Genomic DNA, 21,747 nt, shown 5'->3' with positions numbered 1-21,747 from the left:
AGACCTTAATAAATTAATCTTAACTATAATTTATACAGTATTATTAAGGTAATTAATATTGTGCTTATGAAAACAAAATACATAATTATTGTTTAATTTAATTTAATTTAAAGAATGTATCAAAATAATATTTAATTATCTGTGGAATTGAGCAATAAAAGACATACAAATTATTATAACTATAACTATATTTATTTAATGTTTTTTTGTTTTTTTTTTTTTTTTTGTAAAACTGTCATAAATAACGATTTCACATAAGAAAAGTTTTGAGGGTAGTGATATTACATTATAAAAAAGTCTTTATACTACATTTTTATTGCTATAACTAAGACTATATGTATGAGACAAGAAAAAATATAAATAAAATTCAATAGAACTTGATGAAAGCTAGACTTTATTAACGTGTAAATTTATTTGAAGAAATCTTGTGCTTTTAGCCTTGTCCTCTTTGCAAGGTTTATCTGTAATAGATTATCTGTGAGATTTTTATCCGTCTGTGAACTGCTCTCTGGAGTTTGAGATGGATTCTCAGATGTTTTAGGTGAAGATGGTGTTTTTGGAGTTGCCACCAACGGTGTTCCTGGGGATGGGGTTATTTTTGGTGTTTTATGCGATATACCCATGGCGTTGGGTGTTAATTTCAAGCGTGGCGACAGTAAATGCTTTGCCGCCAATTTCCTTGCCGCTGGCGACATGCTTGCCAACCTCTCTGTGTTGGTTCTGAAACTGTAATAAAATTATAACGTCATCAATTATCAAAACAAAGCGATTTTATTTATAGAAAAATTTCTAAATGCGATGCCATGTATTATAATAATAAAGAACTGCGAATTCATATGACTCTTGTTTAAAAGATAAAAAGCTTAATATGCTTTGACAAATTAACTTTGAAACATAAAATTCAAACGGATTAATATCAGCCAATGCACAATGAATCGAGGGAAAATCACAAATAATAACCAATACATACTGACACCATAATGTGCAATATTTTTTTCATCTAGAAAAAGTTTACATATATAAATATATAAAATATCATATCTATATAATATATATCAAACATCAGCATTTTCAATTAGATGGATCTGGTCAAACCGGACTAATTACTGTGCCTGATCAAGAATGTTCATACTCATGATCATACAGGGTGTTTCAACTCGGGTAATATTCCTGTGCTGTATGAGTGTACACTAACCTCCCAGGCGTCTTCATGGTATGTGTTGGTGTTGTTGGTCGTCTCCGCTTCGCAGCTCTCTCCGCCAGCTGCAGTGCGATCCTCTCGCGGGAGCCCGACTCCAGCATACGATAAGCCATGCCTGCGCCCACACTGTACGCAAGAAATGCTCATATTGAATCAATTAATGAATTTCAACGCAATGCTTATATATCTTGTCACGTTTCTAAATAAGAGTAAATTTTTAAAAGTTGAATACTATAATGGTGTAGGCTTTAATTCATGAGTTCTGTCCCTGAAACGCACTCGCCTCTTTCGTTTAGTCTCTTATCTCTTATTTTTATATGTGATGATGTTTGTGTGGGTCTTACGCAGGTAGAGGCGTGTCCCCTCCGTCCAGCCTGAATGGAGTGCCCTCAATCTCTCCCCAGGTCATGAGCGGGGACTGGTCCGGACCAGCTCCTGGTCTAGGTGATGGAGTCGACACGAAGTTGTACTCCGGCTTCTCGCCTATACTGACACCATCAACACCAATCTTGCCTTGGATAGCTGAATCCTGGAATAGTCATTATATATGAGGGTGTTTTCTTTTAAGTTGTATTACGGAATGGTAATTTAACTTATGGTAAAATTTACTGGTCATGGTCGGTACCCACACTTTTGACATTTTGAGACATTGATTTATATAGAAATAAAATGAGTATTGACAACATACTTATCTTTTGTGTAATTAGTTATACTTGCTCGGTATTGTTAAATAATATGTAATGTAGGTAGATATCAGCATTAGTCATTCAGTCTTGCTCAGCGCAGTATATATATTATGAATTTAATATAACTTTATGGGACACTTCATTATCAATTTAGTAACTTATTAATGTAACATTTTGACATATAAAATCACCTGACTTCTTGCCAAAGCAGTTATCGCTTCTTTGTTCTTAGCTGAATCAAATACTTGTGTTGTAAGTCTAGTGTTGTGGTGTTGCAGCTCTGGTTTGGGGCTAGGCAGCTGAGATTCAGCCCCGTCCGGCACATACATTATGTAGTTCTTGGCCCGATACCTCCATGTGTCCAGCTAAAATTATAGAAAACGTTTCATGACTAATAGTGCATTTCTACTGGAAGGAATTATGTATGATTAAAAGAACTGTCAAAAATACAAGAAAATTTTATACTATTAATAATTTAAAATAAACAAATCAGACAATCGGTTTAACAATTTAAATAATTATGTGATAACGTAACCAGTACAAACCAAAAATTTAACTATATATTTATAGCATGCTTATATGAAATATACTATGGCTATCATAAAATAGTAGTTTTGTATGAGAGATTACCTACCATCCATACATCAAGGCATCTAGACATATGTTAGTATACCATAGACTGAATTTTAGAATTACTGGGTATTTACCTCATGAGGTCTCTCTTCTTGATTAGCCTGTTGCTCCAAAGATGGCAATGCTAATGCATTGTCAGCTTGAATAGCTGAGGTGACCTCTGACTGCAACTGGGAAGCAATTTTACTTGCTTTCTTCTTGTTTTCAAGTGCTATAACGCGATTGTAGCTTGCATTGTCTTCACTTGTATGTAGCGCAAGGAAGGAATCTGGTTGGTTAAATTTAAGTTCACCAGCTAGATATCAACTAACACTGTATGTTCAATTAGAAAGTTTGTGATATTGAAGAGGTTCAGTTAAATATACAATAAATGAAAAAAAATACAATTGATTTTGGGGTCAAAAATATCAAGTTTAACATACTAAGAAACATATACTTACCTAAAGTATGTTTATCAGTTATATCCTTAAAGGTCTCAACAGTTTCTTTAGGTATTGATTGTGCTTCTGCTGAGGATGGAGAAAAAGGTCTATCGGCATTTGGTGTGTCAAATGTGGCAGGAGAATTATCTACAAAAAGTAATTTTTAAGTTATTAACACGTCCAAATTATTGTTTTTTATCACTATAATAACTTGATAACATATTGAAGATAACATAGACGCTCACATGGTTCTGTAGGTGGTCTATGCCCACTGTATTTTTTGGCAATTTGTCGTAGCCTGGCATAGTCTTTGTTTTCAGAAGCTTCTAAGTAATCATTTTGCGCCTTAAGTTTTTCTAAATCTGGGAAGAAATCTCTCTGTATGATCTGTGCTATTCCCTGAAGAAAAATATCAAAATTATGGATAAATTATGATTGTGACGAAATAACAGATTGATCTTTACAGTTCTTAAGCTGAGTTTATATTTACCTGTACATAATCTTCTTCATCCAAGATATGTGTTTTCGTGACTTTTCTCTTAATTGGTGGCACTTTAGGTACCTTAAAAAGGGAACTTTCATTTTTAAGTATTTTCATGTTCTCCAGGGCTGTTTCACCTGGACGTTTTGTATTTTCTTGTGTCATATTAAATAGTGTGTTTTAAGTGACACTTAATAAGTTAAAGAATTAAATTACTTTAACACAAAGTCGACAACAATCAGGTACGTGATAATTTTATTAATTAAACAAAACAAATATTAACTTTTGCGTCAGTGTTGTAATTTGACGTCTTGCATTGTATTGTCATTGGTTGTTGACAGCTTTGCCAGATTAATTTTTACTTTGATTACCTGTGCCGAATATATCAAGAAACCTAAACATAGTAATATATTTAAAAAAAAATATTTGAATATAAAATGATGTAATAAATGTTTTCTTATTTATTTATATGTAGCTAGATCTAACAAATCGTGGATAACTTATTTCACTTAAAAGATTTTTTCAGTTTAGTACTCTTAGACATGAATAAGTATAAGGGACAAACAAATGGTAACCTCATTAAAGTAGTAAATTTTAAAATAAATAATTATAAACAAATCATAACAGTAATAATATCATATTCCGATTATTTTATCGTACATAGGTATGTACATGCATACAGAGACACAGCAACTATAAAGTTTAGATAAACAGCAAAGTCAAAAAATACAGATGAGATGTAGATGAGAAGAATGATTTTTAAATTTTAGGTAAAGGAATGAAGTAGTTTTTCCATATGGTAGGAGAAGTAATAGAAATTAATGAAACATTGTAAGTGATAGTAATGATTTCTAATGCTGTTTACGTTCACAATATTTGATGAGAGGGATAGATAAAATAATTCTTGTTAAGTATTAATTTTGCATGTTCGCTAGAGTGCATTTATTAATAATGGAACCATCTTAAAATATCCCTACTGACACTTAGCATTTCTCCGTATTATGTTGCAGAGATCAAGCAATTTTTTAAAACGAAGAGAAATATTTCTTTCTGGCCATGATATCTTTTTCCTTAACAGTCAATATTATATTTCTAATATTTAGAGCCATCGTTCAGAAACGCTTTATGTTCGCATAGATTTCAACTGAGCATGGGAGTCTTGAGGCTGTATAAAAATGTTGTTAAAAGTTATCTTCGCCGTACCTACTGTGTAAATAATCCTTTGTCCGGCCTTTGTCTCCGCAAAGAAGCCAGGTGAAACTATATGTATATAATTATTTTACGCTTTTTTTATGAATCGAGAAGTTATATGATAGGTATAATCGATCGGGGTGTATGCAAGGTGAGGATAAGTAACGATGAGTCAGTACTTTCCTGGGTAAAGACACAAAAGTAAGATTAAGAAATGGGAGAGTATTATTGTGAGTAGTCAAAGTTTTAACACTTCCAGAAACTACAAAAAATTTGTTTTGTGATACTCGTTTTTCTATAACTCAATGTCATCTTGTGATCGTATAAGAGAGAGGAAGTATAGAAAATAAGTTTCAAAGACAAAAAGTATGAACTGATCCAAGTTGGACAACACGATGACGACGAGTCCTAAAAAGGAGATTTAAGGAGTGAACACGAATTACGAGGAAAGAATATTTTAAATTGCAAGTTGTTGTAGATTTTAGAATAATAAAGGAAATAATAGGGTTACGAACGTAAATAAAAGCATTCCTACAAATGCTCTTAGATAAATTCGGAGAGGAGAGAGGTGATAGTGTTACCTGTACTGTTGTACACGTAAAACCTTTGTCCACTAAAAATCTTTATCGTGAAGGTTGGAAATAAACGATGAGAGCTTTAAATATGAGTTTGTAATTATTACACAATAGTTATAAGATTTAGGCAGGTAATGGAATATCAGTGAAGACGGCATAAACACGAGGACTAGTATTTAGTAAACAGTCTATTAAAGAAATTTCGTACCTTTTGAATTCCTTAACATTTATAGTTTTTTCCGTAGTGACAGAGAATTTTAATTCACAACACAATTTTTTTTTCTATATCTGATTAAGACTGTATCGTTCATTTGGTTGTATGCCTGATTAGGAACATTTTATTGCTGTATTTATAAAGCGGACAGTTTTGATAATAATAAGTATATTTATATGTATAGTAAAAGCATATTAAAAAATTATGTAGAGTACCTAATTATTATTAATTACTTTACGTTAAGTTCAAATAGTTGAAAATATGGAACGGGAAAGTAAAATAAAAATGTACACTTATTAATAAATACAATAATGCATATAAATAATTTGCTTTATTCTATAAACGATATTACAATTTGGCTATATAATAATAAAAATAATTTATTTCTTCTTTTTGTGAATGTATTCCTTAAGGTAAAAATCTGAAAATAGGAACAATATGAATATATTGTGGGGTAAAAATACAAAGGACACCCATTTTGGATAACCGCATGAGGGTTCAAATAAGATGTGGCCGAAGTGTATAATCAGGAGAAGGAATTGTAACTGCAAAAAATAATTTTGAATTAATGACACACATAAATTTTGTTTATCTTACCTATGTATGAATGAAATACTATTAACGTATAGTATTTAGTGACGATGCTGATTTGGGGTAAACATTATGGCATTAATACTTACAATCTGTAGTTGTGTGATGTATTTCTTCCACCATATTCTAACCCACTCACGTTTAACGGCCGATATTAAATAGTAGGTGTACATCACTGCGTGCACGAAGGAGTTTATAAAACCCAACATTATACCGTGTCCACCTAAAATTTATATGAAAATGATTATCACGTAACAGTCATATAGCGAATTATTTTGTTATTGGATATAATATAAGAAATATATGGACGAAATATTATGAACATTAAAGGGTTTAGGGTTAGGAGTCATATAATGTAACGATACTACTTTTAAAGTTAAAATTATTTTTTAAATATTTTTGTACCATAAAGTACAAACACGTATTTATTATTTAAACCTATTCGAAAATGTCTCACAATACATCCTTTTTTTTTGTAATATCAATAAATTTTTAGTTATTGATACACTAGCAATAATAATTTAAGCGGATGTAAATTTAGTTTAATGAGTGACATTTTAAATTTAATAACCAGCATTAAATAATTTAATTTTAAATTATTTTCATTTCCATTTCAATATCTATTATTTTAATTCAATCGAACAAGTATTGGATAATTTTGTCTCGCCACGCTTTATTGGAAGCTGGACCTGTGTCATATGTCACAAGATTTACTGAACTTTGACCTCAAAGGTACTTGACATTTTGTGGCATTGGTCCAGATATGACCTTATCGAAGTTAAAGGTCACGCAATTATAAAATTTAACGTATACGGTAAAAGTGTTTTGTAATCATTCATTTGTAATATTTTTTTATGCCTCAAATATTAACAATAAAATTAATAGCGCGTTCATTAATTGTCGTAGAGATTAATTTAGGTAATTTGATATGACAAGGAAGACGACCTCCCTTTTGATAATTACTTGTAACAAATGTTATTTGATAAAAATGCGTCTCACGTTATAATCACAAAATATATCTATAGAAAATGAAAAACACAAATTTTAGTAGCCGGTAATTTTAGGGGCAGTTTTCAGACCAATAAATTATGTTACCTCTATAATTGATAAAGCCTGCTGATGTGTTATCCAGTTTCGTCATATTTCTTCTAACATATTAATATCAAATACGACTAAAATCCAACATGTTTTTATATCAGGTCAGAGAGGTCCAGAGAAAGTTAAGTTATCCGAAACTGGTGTAATTGGTCCAAAGTCTAAGTTTAAATTTTTTGTTGTCTTACCGGGGACGTATTTAGTTCCAACGTATCCCAGCAAGCACATGCCCAGGTGATGGTAAACATGCAGAAAAGATACCTGATTGAATTTCTTACGGAAGACGAAGAAAACCTTAAACAGCAAACATTAAACGATTAGCAATTGTAAATATTTTCATTGTTCATGGTGTACATATACTGGAATTATAATAAATTTTAAATTGAAATTTTGATGCTAATTCATAGTTTATAGGAATTTCGGAGTTCATACAAGATGCATAAATTTAAATTGTAACAAACGTACATTATACGATCTTTGACCTGATATCCGGAGCATTCATAATAAATAAAGTACACAAAGAATTATATACTGCATGATCTCTATAAAAATTGTGAAAATAAATAAATGTAAAATCAATTGACGCGATAAATAAAAGTGGTCTCATGATTTTAATTTGAGATTTCTATATACATACATATTTCTATTAAATTAAAAAGAAATTATGAAAAATAATTTATAGATTCAATAACACTTATAATTTATATTTACCGTATCTAATAAATCTACAAGTTTGATGGCGTAATATAACCACACGTAATTGATGACCATACGTTCCACTTCCGTGTCTTCGTAGTTGATTTTCTGGCACCAGAGACTGTAGTAACCTGGTAGGTAAAGCCATCGAAGACACTGCGGGTCGTGTATTCATATAAAATACATTTATTGTATATTCGTACGAACTAAGTACACTGAGAAACTTTTTCAGGCACATGATTAGCAAGAGCAGTGTTAGCTGAAGGAACTTAGATTTATATTTTCTGTGTACTGATGTATAATTTAGTAGTGTTTTTGTATGTAGATATTTTGTCTGGTCACAAGATAAATTGTAAGTGATGATTTTTATTCATTTATATCATTAGACGGATATATATTTTTTTCATCATAATAGCTTCAGAATTTTGATATGATTACAAACATAGTAATGAGAATTATTTTATTTTACAATTAATTTGTTCTATATTTTTCGTAAAAACGAGCTGTTCGAATGTATTTAATTATAATTATTGTAAATTATTTTTGGTATTGGACAAGCATATATATATTTTTTGTCAAATAATTATCCATTGGGCATTTTAAGTGTGTGGCACTATATGAATAGAAAGGTTTTGAAAAATCATAGCATTTATAAGTGTTAATTTTAGAAAAAGAAAGTTTACCTCAAATGCGAGTAATCCAGAAAGGAGTATCTGTATGATGTTGTATAAAATAAGAAGTCTCTTCAAATCGTATGCAGGTCGATTGGCCATAAACGCTGGTCCCCAAGATTTAACAAATCGATGGTATAGAAACATGATCGACATCACCGGTATGGGCGTGGAGACCAGGAAGAAATGGTTAGTCCGAGGATCTGAAGTAAATTGTGCGTTATAATCTCCCATTATCGTTTTATATTTTCAACAACTATCAAGGCTAAGTTTATAAATGGAAATTTTCATTTTCTGCTCATCTAACACAAGCTTACCATAGTGAGTGTGAAGCGATGCTGTATTATAAAGATGTTATACAAATTATTTTAAAATACTCATGGATTACAAAAAGTAATCGTTGCAAGGCGCTAATAAAGGGAATGTTATCGCGTGAGGCTGAGCGTAAACAATATAAAATAAAATAAAATTTAACATAATCTTGACCTGTATGAAATAGTTTGATATTTTTTTAAGTATCAACATTTACAATACCTGCCAAGTCATCGTTCAGGTAGTTGTAATATTTTGTTATATTTGCGATAAGCGTCCCCATACCGGCGCCTTCTGAAAAAAAAAAAAACAAAGATACATAAGAACAAAAACCTGTAATCGGTACAATTATAATTATATTTTCTTATAAATACAGTATACTTATGTAAGCTGAGGAGATATATATATATAAATGAGGGCGTTTTATTATATATTTTTAATCATATGTATATTTTTCTGTATCATATTAAGAGTTGATATCTTCAAAGGTATTGGAAACGAGCACTCGTGAAGCAATATTACCTTTGTATCCGTCCTTAACCTTAGTGTGTGATATATTTTTTATTATTCTTACACGCAATATAATTTTAATAATCCAAAAGTAGCACATTGTTATTGTGTGCTTAATTTTGTCTTTTGAACTTAAAAGTGATCGTTGAAAGGTTTTGGTTTTAAAAAACCTCTTTAAACCTTTGTTTATTTTATAAAAACGCGAACTAAACAACATTTTGTTTATAATTCTAACTGCTTCTAATTTTTTAAGTTTTCAAGCCTTTTATATAGAAATTTACTGTTTTCTGTAACGTAATTAGCACGAAATATATATATTATATATTTATATATATTTATGAAATTTTAAAGAATACAAGCAGTTAAAGTTATGAATTACCCAGCTTAATAACTTTTAAAATTGCAAAAATTAGCCTGGCCTGAATATTTGTGTGTGCGAATGTGTGAGTGTATGTTTGTTTGTAGGTTTAAAGACAGTAAACGTATAAAAAAATTAACGAAGATTTATATCAGTGTATTGTAAGCCATTGCTACATGTGCGAAGAAAAAAACCCACCGAAAACGACATTATGAAATAGAAGCACGCGATATAAAGGAAGGATTACAAATCATTAATTTACAATAGACCATTTAAATACTAAATGGCGAACAGCAAGTTACAAGCCTGATGAAAATTAGCCGACCACAGTTAACTGGAACGACATCATTACTATTCCCTATCAATAAATGTTGTGTACAAAATTAAAGTAAAAAAGTATTTGAATTTTTAAAATAATATACAAAATAGACTTGTCTGTCCACTTGTCTTCGCTTTATCTGTCATGTAGAACACATTTGTCAAATGGATCCCACAATATCATAACTCATTTTAGCAAATAATAATTTGCAATAATAAATAGAAAGCCAAGATAGCGTTGAACAGCCTAAAATTAACTTCAAATGCTGTCAATTATTTCGAAGTAAATCGCGTTTTAAACAAAGGAACGATATTAAAACACACAAACTTCGCAACACTCGATTTTGAAACATGCTATAATGAAAATGATAAAAACAAATGATATGTTAGTATAAAATTAATAAAATTTAATAGGTTAATTGTTGACCCGATGAGAGAGGGTGGGTGGAAATTACCCTAAGATTATTTAAATATTAAAAAGTTACTTGTAATTTTTTTATACTGATTGGATTCAGATAAATGTATATTAATATTCATCACAAGTAAATTAAAATTATCTGAGACAAGAAACACAATGACTATAATAGACTATCGCCCAAACTAATAATATAATTATTATTTATTAAATAAAATATGCTCCAGACATGATCCCTTGAAGTAAATTTTGCTTAAACTAATATAAATTGCAATTTTTATAAGGATAAAATCGTAATATTCGAACAAACAGTATATAGTATAGGTAAAAGTATGATGAAACTAGACAATGCATATGCATGCATGACAGCATGATTATGAGGTTCAAGTGTTACATGTGTTACGCATATGATCAATGAAAATCATATACATTGACCTTTTAAATTGTTTTCAATACTTCCAAATAATTAATACGCATTATTTATTTGTTGTAAATTAAAAAAAAATATATATCGCTTAGTTTACAGCATTTTAACAATTAATAATCGCAAAAATACATAATTATTAGATTTTTTTTTAAATAATTCAAGTATTGTTCATATTCAAATTAATGTTGCAATTAAAATTACGAATAAATGTGTAAAGTCCAATAAATACCTTCTGAATGTCACTCACTACAATCAATCGGACGTCTTTCGCCCGCGCCCCAGTAGACTGTTGTGTTCGTATTTACAATCTGTACGAAGTGTTGTTAACAATTAACATAGATGAAATATATTAGGGATCCGCAGAACTTATAAAAAAAAATAAATATAAAAAATCAGAGACTATTTGTTCGAAAACCACTCAAAACCTTTCTATAAGAGCTGATTTTTTTTTATTATTAGAATGTTATGTATTAAGGAAAAATATTTTGCTGTATTAATTTTGTAATCTATGTCTAATATTGTAATGTGGGTAAATCAATAATTAATATTTTGATGTCTGGCACTATTTAATTCTTTAAAGTCCATGATATAAATAAAACTGGTTTGCACTGCGACATCTACCCACAATTTATTTCTTTGTTTCTTCCAGTGACTGATTGATTATAGTTTTGTCAAAATTAAGCATTTATTTAAAAATTTTGACCAAATCGTTAAATGAAAATAATAATTGTTTTGTGTTACAAAATTAGAAATAATAATTAATTTAAGAAGTAAAATGTACTTATTTAATTATAATGTCGAAAGTTTGTGAAGATGGATAGAGAATTGTTTGTTACTCTTTCACTCGAAAAATACGGAACGGACTTTGATAAAATCTTTTTGGGATATAGCTTATGTTTCTCAATAAAATCGTAAGTAAAATATTACCATAAAAAGTCGTCGTTTTTTCAGTACCACGACATACCTTAAAAAAATCGAATAAAACGTAACAACGATCTTAAATATACCTAAAGGTAGTTTTCCAATATTTTTTTAAATCACACATCATTCATTCTTTATCTACGAAGTTTACCCGAACGATGTCGAGGAGAAAAGCTTGTATGTACTTATAGCTCTATAAATATTTAAAAAATTAATGTCATGAATAAGTGACGTACAAGAACCACACTAACAACACCACTCTCGCTTGACAGAATTTTTATTTAAATGAAATCACTAGGAGTCAAATGCACTAAATTAACATTAATGTATGTATTACATTGTAAAGACGGAAAGGTTATTATTAAAATTATCAAAATTGATACAATATTTACATACAAACCCCGGGTTAATATAACTGTTTAATAGTGGTATTTAATAAAATCAATAATACAAAAAAATTTGCAACATATCTGGTTGGATTTATTCGGACAAAACGTTAAGTTTACTTTCCCGTGTTAGAAACTGGACGGTTGTGGTGCAGGAAAATAGAATGGATATAAAATGTACCATAGAATAACACGCAATTATTTTGATTAGTCAATAAGTTATTTATGTAATAGCTATGCAGAAAAAAGGATCATTCATACTTCAAACATCTGCGGTAATATGGAAAGCTGCAAGGCTAAGATTACCATGTTAAGTAATTTTAATACTAAATGTCTCACGAGACTTTGTGCTTTTTAATTTTGTAGCTGAAGTTAAATTTGATTAGATAAATTTTATGCTTTCAAATAAACTTCTCTTCAGAAAAATTAATCAGTTTTGAAATCGGTACTGTATATTCTGTTTATTTATGAAATATATATAAATAAGATAACAATGTTACTGACTGTGAGCATAATTTTATTATCTTGGAGCCAAAACAATCTACAATTTTTTCAGTGAACCTCAACTTGTGTATAATTTACACATTTAACGCATTTTCAACAAAAATGAAAATGTATGCCAGAGACAGAGACAGAGACAGATGTATTAAGACATAAGTTTGTCTATGTTTATTATAAGACTTCCAAAGACTTCTTGCATAATTTACATACGTAGTCTGAAGATGACACCAATAAAATATATTTTTTTCACTTTTGTTCAAAGCATTCTCAAAGAAGTCTTGATTGATGAGAATTTGTTTACTTTAGGCACTAAGAATTCAATGATCATCACGAATATACCCTTAAAATACTTAAAAATTAATAATGTAATAAAACCGTATTTTTGTACAATTCCGGCTAGCCGAGACATTTTACTTGAAGTGTTAAAGTTCAAGTGTAAATGAATTACATTAACTGCAGAATGACTATAAAAAAAACCTTACGTCACTCCGAAAAAAAGCCAAAAAGTATTTAAAATATTTAATTCCAAGCCATCCGAAATAATAAAACATTTTTGAAATTTGATTTTTTAATGATTTGTGCAAAAATCCTTTATATTCAATGGATTTTGTTGTGATTTATTTCTATATCAGAAACGACTTCATTAACTGTATGATACACAAAAAATTTATTTCAATACGAATTTCTCCTTTATTTTCTTTTATCCCTCCTATGTCGTATATATGTATGTTCGTGGCGATGTTTCTTAACAAATTTACATGCTAATTACATTGTAACAGTAAATTGCAAATATTCACCAGTGCAAGTTTCTCATTTTCGACATGTATCTACGTTAAATATATCATATTCCAATATTATCACTAAATAGACCTATTCACATACTATTTTATCTACTTACTGTAATTTTTACTTTACCACGTTATGAAAGATATACAAAATATAATTTTAAATGAAGTGGTATATTTCATATTCACACATCATTAAATTTATTTTTTTCCAATTTAATTTTTAGACTTTTGATCATCTTCATCTGTGGAAACATAATCTACTTTTAATTAACGCCAGTTTTTTATTCCACATAATGTCGAATTTTAAAACTTTTACGAGAAATAAATTTTTTTACAGAAGATAACTTGTCTATTTGAAAGCTGTGGTTCTAAATTAGGGTGTAAATATAACGCAATCTACAGATGATAAAATTCATTAATCAATAACTTTTTAACCTTTAAACTGCATATTCCGAAATAAATGCTTAAGGTTAGCTTAAATAGATGTTATCCTTAGAAATCTTTTTTGCGATTGTTATCGATTCATACTTATACAAAATAACGAGATGCTCTTGGATATATAGATTTATGTCACATATTTTTCAGGTGCTGAAAATAAAATCTATACAGTCAAACTAGTGACATCTTCGGGTGAATTAAAAAAATATAGCTAAGGCGAAACACTTGTTATTTAAGCCAACGTTTAAAGAGGTTTGGATAAAGAGATTGTTTTGTGTGAAGTATATGTGGTCATTGTTTAAAAGTTTTGATTTCTCAATCTCCTAATAGATTGATCTTTGCATAAGTCTGTGTAGAATTTATTGCGATCATTTTATCGTAATTGATCATTTCAATATATATTTAAAATCATATCCTCCTATCATATTCTCCTTCAAGCGTCCAAAGACCCAATGCCTATTAAACAGTAATTATTAAAGTTTTAGCTGGACTGCTAATACAAACGCCATTTAAAAATGACATTTATATTTGTCAAAACATGTTACATTTTTATTTTAACAAAAATCTAATATTTCTCATTGAATCCAAATTCTTTCCAATCCTTAGCTACAAATCGCAAGTTAAAATAACACCACACTATTCAGTGAAAACGGCTGCGAACCTTTCTTACAGAATATATGGAGAAGCTGCGAGAGATGGTGACCAATCTCCAATACTTCTATTACACGGTCTTTTGGGATGTAAAAAACATTGGGATAGTATTGGCAAGACCATGATGAATGTGACTAAAAGGTCGGTTTTGTCAGTCGATTTAAGAAATCATGGAGACAGCCCACACATGAATTCCCATAAATACGAGGACTTGACTGCGGATATATTGAAATTGTATGAAAAGTTAAACATAGAAAAAGCATATCTAGTAGGGCATAGTATGGGTGGAAGAGCTTCAATGAGCGTCTCTTTACTAGCTGTTAGTATAACGGAAAGCTATTTAATTTATATCACATGTTAATTAGTAGTTATAAGTATTAGTTATACCGGGAGGCAGCAATTCATATATTTTGTATGAGGAAACGGAAGTCATTGATTTTTTTTTAATTTATACTTTCTTAGCCCCTTTTATTGTTTACAGCCACTAAAAGTTGCTGGATTGCTAATAATAGATATATCACCTACATCAACTGCCAGAGATTTCTCTGAAGGCTTACCCACAGTCTTAGCCGCCATGAAGAAAGTCAATTTTAAAAAACATAAAAGTATTAAAGAAGCGAAGGAAGATACAAGAAAGGAATTGGAGAATACGATAAATAACGAATTATTGCTGAAAGCTGTATTGTCAAATGTAAAAATGAAATCTGATCATACCATTGGCTGGGCATGTAATTTGGACATATTGATACGTCACTTCAAGTACATATCTTCCTTTCCGAAGAGTTTGAGAAAAAAAACGTATTATGGCCCCACATTATTTATAGGGGGTCAGTTATCAGATTATCTTCCGTAAGTCATGTGAAATTTTTAATATTAACAGAGTGTTATAAAGAAAATATGACGTCTCTGTTTTTGTAACGATTCAATTTGGGATGGATTTTGATACGACTATAATTTAAAGATATATTATAAGAAAAATAAGTGAACGATGAAAAAAAACTATTCAAATCAATTCCATGTGTCCCAATATAAAATTACAAAACGCAAAATCGGCAGTAGTGGATAGTTGAGTAAGAAATAAGATGGAGTAATATTGGATATAATATTTAATTATTATTATTATGTATGAACACTAAATCTGTATCTGTTGAAGTTATTGTATTGATCATTTGAATTGGTTATTGGTATTATTATAGACTGATTTATGATATATGACCTCTAAAGAGGTTTTATTATATGTTAAATAGACAATGTTATACGTGTACAATGTTTAACAGAGTTTAAAAAGGTTACAATTGTTATAAGAAACAGTAAATAGCATTGTAGGATGAACTATACAAACATTTGCGTAAACAAGTTTAAAAAGCTTTATATAGTTATTTCAAAAGTGATTTATTTAAATTGAAATACATTGATAAATTGTTTTCATAATAAAATCTAAGTATTCACTTTTTATGTTAAGTTTTTCGTAACTAAGAAGTGTATTTTTCCAGTCCAGACGACCTGCCGTCGATAAGAGAGATGTTTCCTCGTGCTGTCATTACGTACATACCACAGACTGGCCACAACATTCATGTCGAGGATCCGAAGACATTTCTCGAACTTGTCATAGCTTTCATGAAGAGTCAAGAGTGAAAATGATATCTCGTATTTATCAGTGTGTGAACTTTAAGCAAATAAATATGAATTAAATAAAAATACATATTGGGTTTTCACTGTTATAGAAATTAAACTATACAGTATGCCAATTATTTTTGGCTGTAAGATTATGTTTAAAGATTTCAGTCCATTGATTTATGTCCTTGCTATGTAATAACGATTTGAAGGTAACTATTTTGTGATTCGGGATCTCAAATCAATTGGTTTTAAATGTTATATAAATCATATGGAATGTATGAAATTGTCTTATATTTTGAGCTGGAAATAGGGGAGCTTAGAAGTAATTACCGCTGTCACAGAGTATAGCCTTACAGTTGAGTTTGTATGCGACGAGGGAGATTTCTTATCCTAATTTTTTTACAATGAAATTCAATAATTCATTTCCATATATTGTAGAGTGTAGACATAGCGCCTTAGGTAATAGTGCACTTGGAACCATGTATCGTACCTACCTACTTAGATGGACTTCGTTACCCTTTAACATTATTTAATATAGCGGCATTCTCATACTAATTTAATTAGGCGTAACGACACATCAAATTCATAATATAAACATATTTGTTCTTAACGAATAAACTTTTTGGTTCAATTATCCACAGATAATAGACAATAAATATGTACGTACGTGAAGAATGTCATTTTTCTCAATTATAAATGATGGAAAGCATCAAGAGAAATGAGTGCATGTTTCTACAAAGTAAAGAAAGTAATACAGTGGAGAGGTTTTAGGTATTACAAACGCACTGCAGTTAGTTTGGCGTATAAAATACACGGTGTAATGAGCGATGTTCCTGTCATAATAATACACGGTTTACTCGGGTCTAAGAAAAACTGGGAAACTATGTCTAAGAAAATCAGTGTAGCTACTAACAAGGCGGTAATCGCTGTGGATATGAGAAATCATGGAGAGAGTCCGCACACAGATAGCCACACTTACCCGGACCTGGCGTCTGATGTCTTAGAATTATTAAATAAATTAAGCATCTCTAGGACGGTTATTATAGGACACAGTATGGGAGGCAGAACGGGGATGGTTGTGGCTCTAACCAAGGTCGAGTTGTATTAGTTTTTATGATTGCTATCCTCGGCAATATTATATTTCATATTAACCACTATTTCGTAAGTGCGCTGTGTGATTCACTTGATGATATATATTTCATAGCCTTTACATTTCAGCCGGACATAGTAAATAGTTTAATTGTGGTCGATATATCCCCGATTTCTACACCAGGAACACTAAGCGATTATTTTCCAAAGTTGGCAAAAGCGATGAAAACAGTCAATTTTAAAGACTCTCAGAACGTTTATAAAGCTAGAAATATTGCAAAGGAAGCATTAGTAGCGTCAGGAGCAATTGACGGTGATGCTGTAGGGTTCATATTAATGAATATCGGAGTTAAGGAAGATAAATCTCTTGGTTGGTTGTGTAATATAGACGTCCTTGAGAAATATTTTCCTGATATTGCCTCTTTTCCTAATGAACTGAATGGAAAGCAGTACCCCGGCAAAACACTTTTCATCGGTGGCGAAAATTCTAGATATTTGCAGTGAGCCATTTAGTAATTTATTTTGTTTGTAAATTTCAAAAGGAATTGAACAATTGATTTAGAAATTCTCTGTTATTTTAAAATTATATATAAGGTAGGAAATTTAAAATATATCCACTTTCAGGGCAGGAGATTTATCAGGGATTAAGAATTATTTTCCCGCTGCTGAGTTAAAATATGTTCAAGATGCGGGTCATAACGTGCATGCGGATAATCCAGTGGCTTTTTTTAATTTAGTCAAAGAGTTCTTGATTTCGTAAAGGACTAAAAGAAAATAAATTTTCCTTAAAAAATATATATGGAAAATAGCGAAATATTAAAACAATATTAACATTGAATGCGAAATAAACGTCCATTAAATTTTCAAAGTACTTTATATGGCCACTTTATTATGTACTAGTAACCCCTGATATATAACCTCTGAGCATAACAACTCAAATGTGCATTTTATATGCGATCGTATAATGAGTTTAATATTATATATTAAATTAAAGTGGCATCGGTATGATGTATAAAGATTTAATATCTATTAAAAGAACACTAATAATACTGCAACATAAAAACGTATTACGTAAAAAAAATTACAACGTAGGTATTTACCAAAATTAAAGTTATATAACAGTAACATTGTATTTATTTATATACGACATTTATAAAGTTACACAATCAAGCGTCTCTAGCTTCTAAATATTAGGCATTAAGTTTTATTTTCTAAATTAATTTTATACCATTCAATTGATTTATTCGTAATTCAACTGTCAAAATTGATTTCAACAGATTATAAACTTACTAGAACATCACTAAGTGGAGGATAGTTACTAGTTTAATATGATTTTAATGTGTGAAAATTAGTTTAAGCTTCACACTATAATTGCCTTAATCTATACTTAAAATAAATCTGTAGAGAGGTCAATTCTGTACATGAAAAATATGTTCAAAATAAATATTAGAGGATGATGAGTGATCGATACTGATGCCACAAATGCAATCAGTAAAATTATTGTCTTTATGTCTGTTCTTTATAGAAACAAAAACTACTCAACGGATTTTAACAAAACTAGGTACAACTATTTTTCATACTCCTAGGCAGGTTACAGTATACTTTTCATCCCGCTACAATCAATAGGAGTAGAGCAGTGAAGGGAAATGGTGGGAAAACGGGAGATTACTTAATTTTTTAAGCTTCCGTCGCGTGTGCAGCCTTAATGGCTAAAGCTACAAAGAAATTGTGTATGACGGAAAAATTCTACATAAAATTATATAAAAAATATCCCCGAACAGCATATGTCTATCTTTTATGGTTGACTCATAATAACACGTGTAACTTCCGATAGCTTAGCAGTTCGGAGCTTTCGAATTATATTTGTTCACTCCTACGTATATAATACGCTCACTCCTCCCTAATAAAAAAAAACAACATAATTAACTATTTTATAAAAAAAGATTCATAGAAATCGGTATAGAGACATCGAATTTATACATGAAATACGCTAATAAGCCATCGCGCGTTAGTACTGAATAATGATATTAGGACTATTTTTGGGTAACGGTTGCCCCGCTGGACGCCGCGCGTATTTGGCTGTTGACGCGTTCAGAGCGTTCGACTTTATTGAAAGACAATAATTGATATTATAAACCGTGCTTTTCAGCGCGACTTTTAGAGACTTTAGATAGTTTATTTTCATTTATTGTGTTGTTATTTTATAGAATAGTTCAATAAATAGAATGGTCTATGAACAAGAAGCCACTAATTATGCGATAGAATTTTTTAATTCTTTAAATATCCCCGGACTTCCTTCTCATGAAATTTGTTTAAAAATTGGCGTTCCGATTATTCTGCTCCGAATTTTAAGACCACCACAACTTAGCAATGGATCTAGGCTAAAAGTAACCCAGTTGCAATAATGTAATCGATGCTCAAATTTTAACAGGTTGCGGTGCAGGAAAAACTGTCTTTATACCCAGAATTCCCATAGTACCAAATAATTTTCCATTCCAATTTAAAATAACGCAATTCCTAGTATCGGTGTGTTATGCAATTTCAAATAATAAGGCTCAAGGGCAGACTTTTCGTGTTGCTGGAGTAGATCTCGATGTCAGTTGTTTCTCGCATGGTCAGTTTTACGTCGCTCTTTCCCGGGTTAGCAGTTCTAGAAATCTTCATGTTCACGTGCCGGACAGGTCAACTTTCAACATAGTTTACCCGGAGATTTTGCCCTGAAGTATTTTCGTTCCATAGGTACAAACCCCTCGTGTGAAAGTGATCTAAACAATATTAGCAATAAATTAACTTAATAACAAACAAGAAGTTACACGCTGACGGAGTCGAAGGCACAGCTATTAATATTCTGCGGTTCCTTGCATTTTTCACCAGTATTGTGGATTGACATATTATATTGCCCTACTAAAATACGAAAGTTAACAGACAGCTGTTACATTAAAACCACTGAACCGTAAGGAAGGACATATTCTACATTTTTACGAAAAAAGACAGAAACGCGGACGAAGTCGCGAGCAAAGCTAGTGTTATAGTAATAATAAGACTTGTTTATAAATTAGAATTTAAAAACAATACTATCTACTTTCACTACAGGTAGTTGCAAAATAAAGAAGTAACTTTTGGTGATAATTTGTTAGGTCTTAAGAATTTATAATCTGTGTATTTATAATGATTTCAAGGTACATATTTAAAAAACTGTCGACACTTGATATTTAAAGATAGAAGTGTGATAATGATACATTGTTGTTGTTTATAGGTATAGAATAAAGAATACTAACCTATTATTTGCGTTCGTAAAAATTTTTGAACTATTTCAATGTATTTGAAACTGTCCAAGACATAGAATTCGTTAATATACATGTAATTTCCAAGCGTTTATTAGAAACCCTGGATTTTTATTTAAGTAGTATCGATATATAAATATAAAAGATATCTCGAATGTATCCGATGAAATAGAAGATCTATAAAACACAACTAACAAATCTTACTTCATTGTTAAAAGATAAAAATAATTCTCTGCCATTTAGTTATTTTTCATAATAATTATAGTCAACAGGATCTGAATCAATTTAAGACACATTTGGCGAATATAAATCTTCATTCCGTTTTTCCTCCACACAGTTATCGAAATTATCATTCGTTCAACAAATAACAATGCTGCCATTGGCAAAATACCACTCCATTAACATCTTTGACGAAAACATTAAAGTCCATAAAATATTTCATTTAATCGTCGACTTGCAAAACTATTTACTCTCTCCAGTTCAGTTTTAAGATGTTTAAATGAAACTAAAAGCTCCTTCAAGCGTGATTAAAATTTATTATCTAATGAAATATCTAACATCATATACGAGCGTTATAAAGATCCATTATATTATTGATTTCCAAATATCTATATTATACTATTATGACATTTAAAAACGATCAAATTCAACGGTTATTAAAACTGTTATGGAATGAGGTTCTTATTGGTGTAATAATTTGAACACGAAGGCATATATATATAATATTCACTGGCATACAACTAGTGCTGCAACAAAAGGCTTTGTTATTTAAATATTACCTATAGAATAAATCTATGCAAAACTGATAACGTAGTAGGTAAGCTTTATTCTTCATGATAACAAATATTTTCCTAATTTTATATCTTATTGAAACACGATATATTTTTTTATATTTATATATATAATATTATTTTGATGTAATCCTTCACCTAGATAGCTACTTCCGTAACAATTCGTACGTCGATAAAATTATAATGGCATTGCTCGTTTGCAAACTTCAACATGTCATGCCGCGGGGTAGAACAGCAAATGTTTAACTAACAACTAACTAACAACCAGTGGCTCGATTGAGACTAAACTTATCTACTTTAGTTGTAAACATAAGGAAATATACTTCATGCTAGTTATTCAATATATATTCTTGACGATTTCAAAATTAATTATTAAAGTTACTTCTAGTTAAACGAGAAATATTTAAGGAATATCTGAGACGGTATAAGTTATATCTAACTTATATAAAACAAACGATAAAATCAAACCAAGCACAGATAAACTG

The 21,747-nt window shown here is 30.2% G+C and overlaps 4 protein-coding genes across 6 annotated transcripts; 2 read left to right on the top strand and 2 right to left on the bottom strand.

Moving 5' to 3' along the window:
* Positions 1–377: 377 nt before the first annotated feature.
* Positions 378–3,730, bottom strand: LOC116777308 (splicing factor ESS-2 homolog). Its single transcript, XM_032670782.2, has 8 exons — positions 3,433–3,730; positions 3,188–3,341; positions 2,961–3,089; positions 2,595–2,788; positions 2,079–2,252; positions 1,546–1,730; positions 1,196–1,327; positions 378–726 (listed from the first exon to the last, which is right to left on the bottom strand). Exons 1-8 carry the CDS (start codon positions 3,586–3,588, stop codon positions 411–413), a joined length of 1,440 nt encoding a protein of 479 aa, XP_032526673.2. The 5' UTR covers positions 3,589–3,730; the 3' UTR covers positions 378–410.
* A 1,985-nt stretch (positions 3,731–5,715) lies between these two features.
* LOC116777311 (elongation of very long chain fatty acids protein AAEL008004-like) lies at positions 5,716–11,106 on the bottom strand. Its single transcript, XM_032670787.2, has 7 exons — positions 11,026–11,106; positions 8,991–9,062; positions 8,469–8,659; positions 7,801–7,941; positions 7,278–7,383; positions 6,084–6,217; positions 5,716–5,948 (listed from the first exon to the last, which is right to left on the bottom strand). The coding sequence occupies exons 2-7, from the start codon at positions 9,049–9,051 to the stop codon at positions 5,784–5,786; spliced, it is 798 nt and encodes a 265-aa protein (XP_032526678.2). The 5' UTR covers positions 9,052–9,062; positions 11,026–11,106; the 3' UTR covers positions 5,716–5,783.
* A 3,220-nt stretch (positions 11,107–14,326) lies between these two features.
* LOC116777310 (protein ABHD11-like) lies at positions 14,327–16,175 on the top strand. Of its 3 annotated transcripts, none has more exons than XM_061526314.1 (3): positions 14,327–14,800; positions 14,963–15,330; positions 15,980–16,175. In XM_061526314.1, exons 1-3 carry the CDS (start codon positions 14,369–14,371, stop codon positions 16,170–16,172), a joined length of 993 nt encoding a protein of 330 aa, XP_061382298.1. In that variant the 5' UTR covers positions 14,327–14,368; the 3' UTR covers positions 16,173–16,175. The 3 variants fall into 3 exon arrangements, with proteins under 3 accessions (XP_061382298.1, XP_032526675.2, XP_032526677.2); XM_032670784.2 differs by having other exon boundaries at positions 15,975–16,174; XM_032670786.2 differs by having other exon boundaries at positions 14,963–15,308; positions 15,975–16,086.
* A 623-nt stretch (positions 16,176–16,798) lies between these two features.
* LOC116777729 (protein ABHD11-like) lies at positions 16,799–18,234 on the top strand. The gene is made up of 3 exons (XM_032671427.2): positions 16,799–17,191; positions 17,317–17,687; positions 17,812–18,234. Exons 1-3 carry the CDS (start codon positions 16,817–16,819, stop codon positions 17,945–17,947), a joined length of 882 nt encoding a protein of 293 aa, XP_032527318.2. The 5' UTR covers positions 16,799–16,816; the 3' UTR covers positions 17,948–18,234.
* The last annotated feature ends 3,513 nt before the right edge of the window (positions 18,235–21,747 follow it).

Source organism: Danaus plexippus, chromosome Z (assembly GCF_018135715.1).
Source record: "Danaus plexippus chromosome Z, MEX_DaPlex, whole genome shotgun sequence".
Classification (NCBI taxonomy): Eukaryota; Metazoa; Arthropoda; class Insecta; order Lepidoptera; family Nymphalidae; genus Danaus; species Danaus plexippus.
This window is presented reverse-complemented; position numbering and strand designations above follow the sequence as displayed.

What these genes read in the sequence shown, in the direction of transcription:
- LOC116777308 (XM_032670782.2), bottom strand. Translation starts at nt 3,588, where the DNA reads ATGACACAAGAAAATACAAAACGTCCAGGTGAAACAGCCCTGGAGAAC. An exon ending in AACTGATAAACATACTTTAG is followed by an intron (nt 2,789 to 2,960) that starts GTAAGTATATGT and finishes TTAACCAACCAG; the next exon opens with ATTCCTTCCTTGCGCTACAT. An exon ending in ACCATGAAGACGCCTGGGAG is followed by an intron (nt 727 to 1,195) that starts GTTAGTGTACAC and finishes ATTTTATTACAG; the next exon opens with TTTCAGAACCAACACAGAGA.
- LOC116777311 (XM_032670787.2), bottom strand. Translation starts at nt 9,051, where the DNA reads ATGGGGACGCTTATCGCAAATATAACAAAATATTACAACTACCTGAAC. An exon ending in CTGGATTACTCGCATTTGAG is followed by an intron (nt 7,942 to 8,468) that starts GTAAACTTTCTT and finishes CACGACCCGCAG; the next exon opens with TGTCTTCGATGGCTTTACCT. An exon ending in ACATCACACAACTACAGATT is followed by an intron (nt 5,949 to 6,083) that starts GTAAGTATTAAT and finishes TATTTTTTGCAG; the next exon opens with TTACAATTCCTTCTCCTGAT.
- LOC116777310 (XM_061526314.1), top strand. Translation starts at nt 14,369, where the DNA reads ATGTTACATTTTTATTTTAACAAAAATCTAATATTTCTCATTGAATCC. An exon ending in TGAGCGTCTCTTTACTAGCT is followed by an intron (nt 14,801 to 14,962) that starts GTTAGTATAACG and finishes TATTGTTTACAG; the next exon opens with CCACTAAAAGTTGCTGGATT. An exon ending in CAGTTATCAGATTATCTTCC is followed by an intron (nt 15,331 to 15,979) that starts GTAAGTCATGTG and finishes TTTCCAGTCCAG; the next exon opens with ACGACCTGCCGTCGATAAGA.
- LOC116777729 (XM_032671427.2), top strand. Translation starts at nt 16,817, where the DNA reads ATGAGTGCATGTTTCTACAAAGTAAAGAAAGTAATACAGTGGAGAGGT. An exon ending in TGGTTGTGGCTCTAACCAAG is followed by an intron (nt 17,192 to 17,316) that starts GTCGAGTTGTAT and finishes TTTACATTTCAG; the next exon opens with CCGGACATAGTAAATAGTTT. An exon ending in GAAAATTCTAGATATTTGCA is followed by an intron (nt 17,688 to 17,811) that starts GTGAGCCATTTA and finishes ATCCACTTTCAG; the next exon opens with GGCAGGAGATTTATCAGGGA.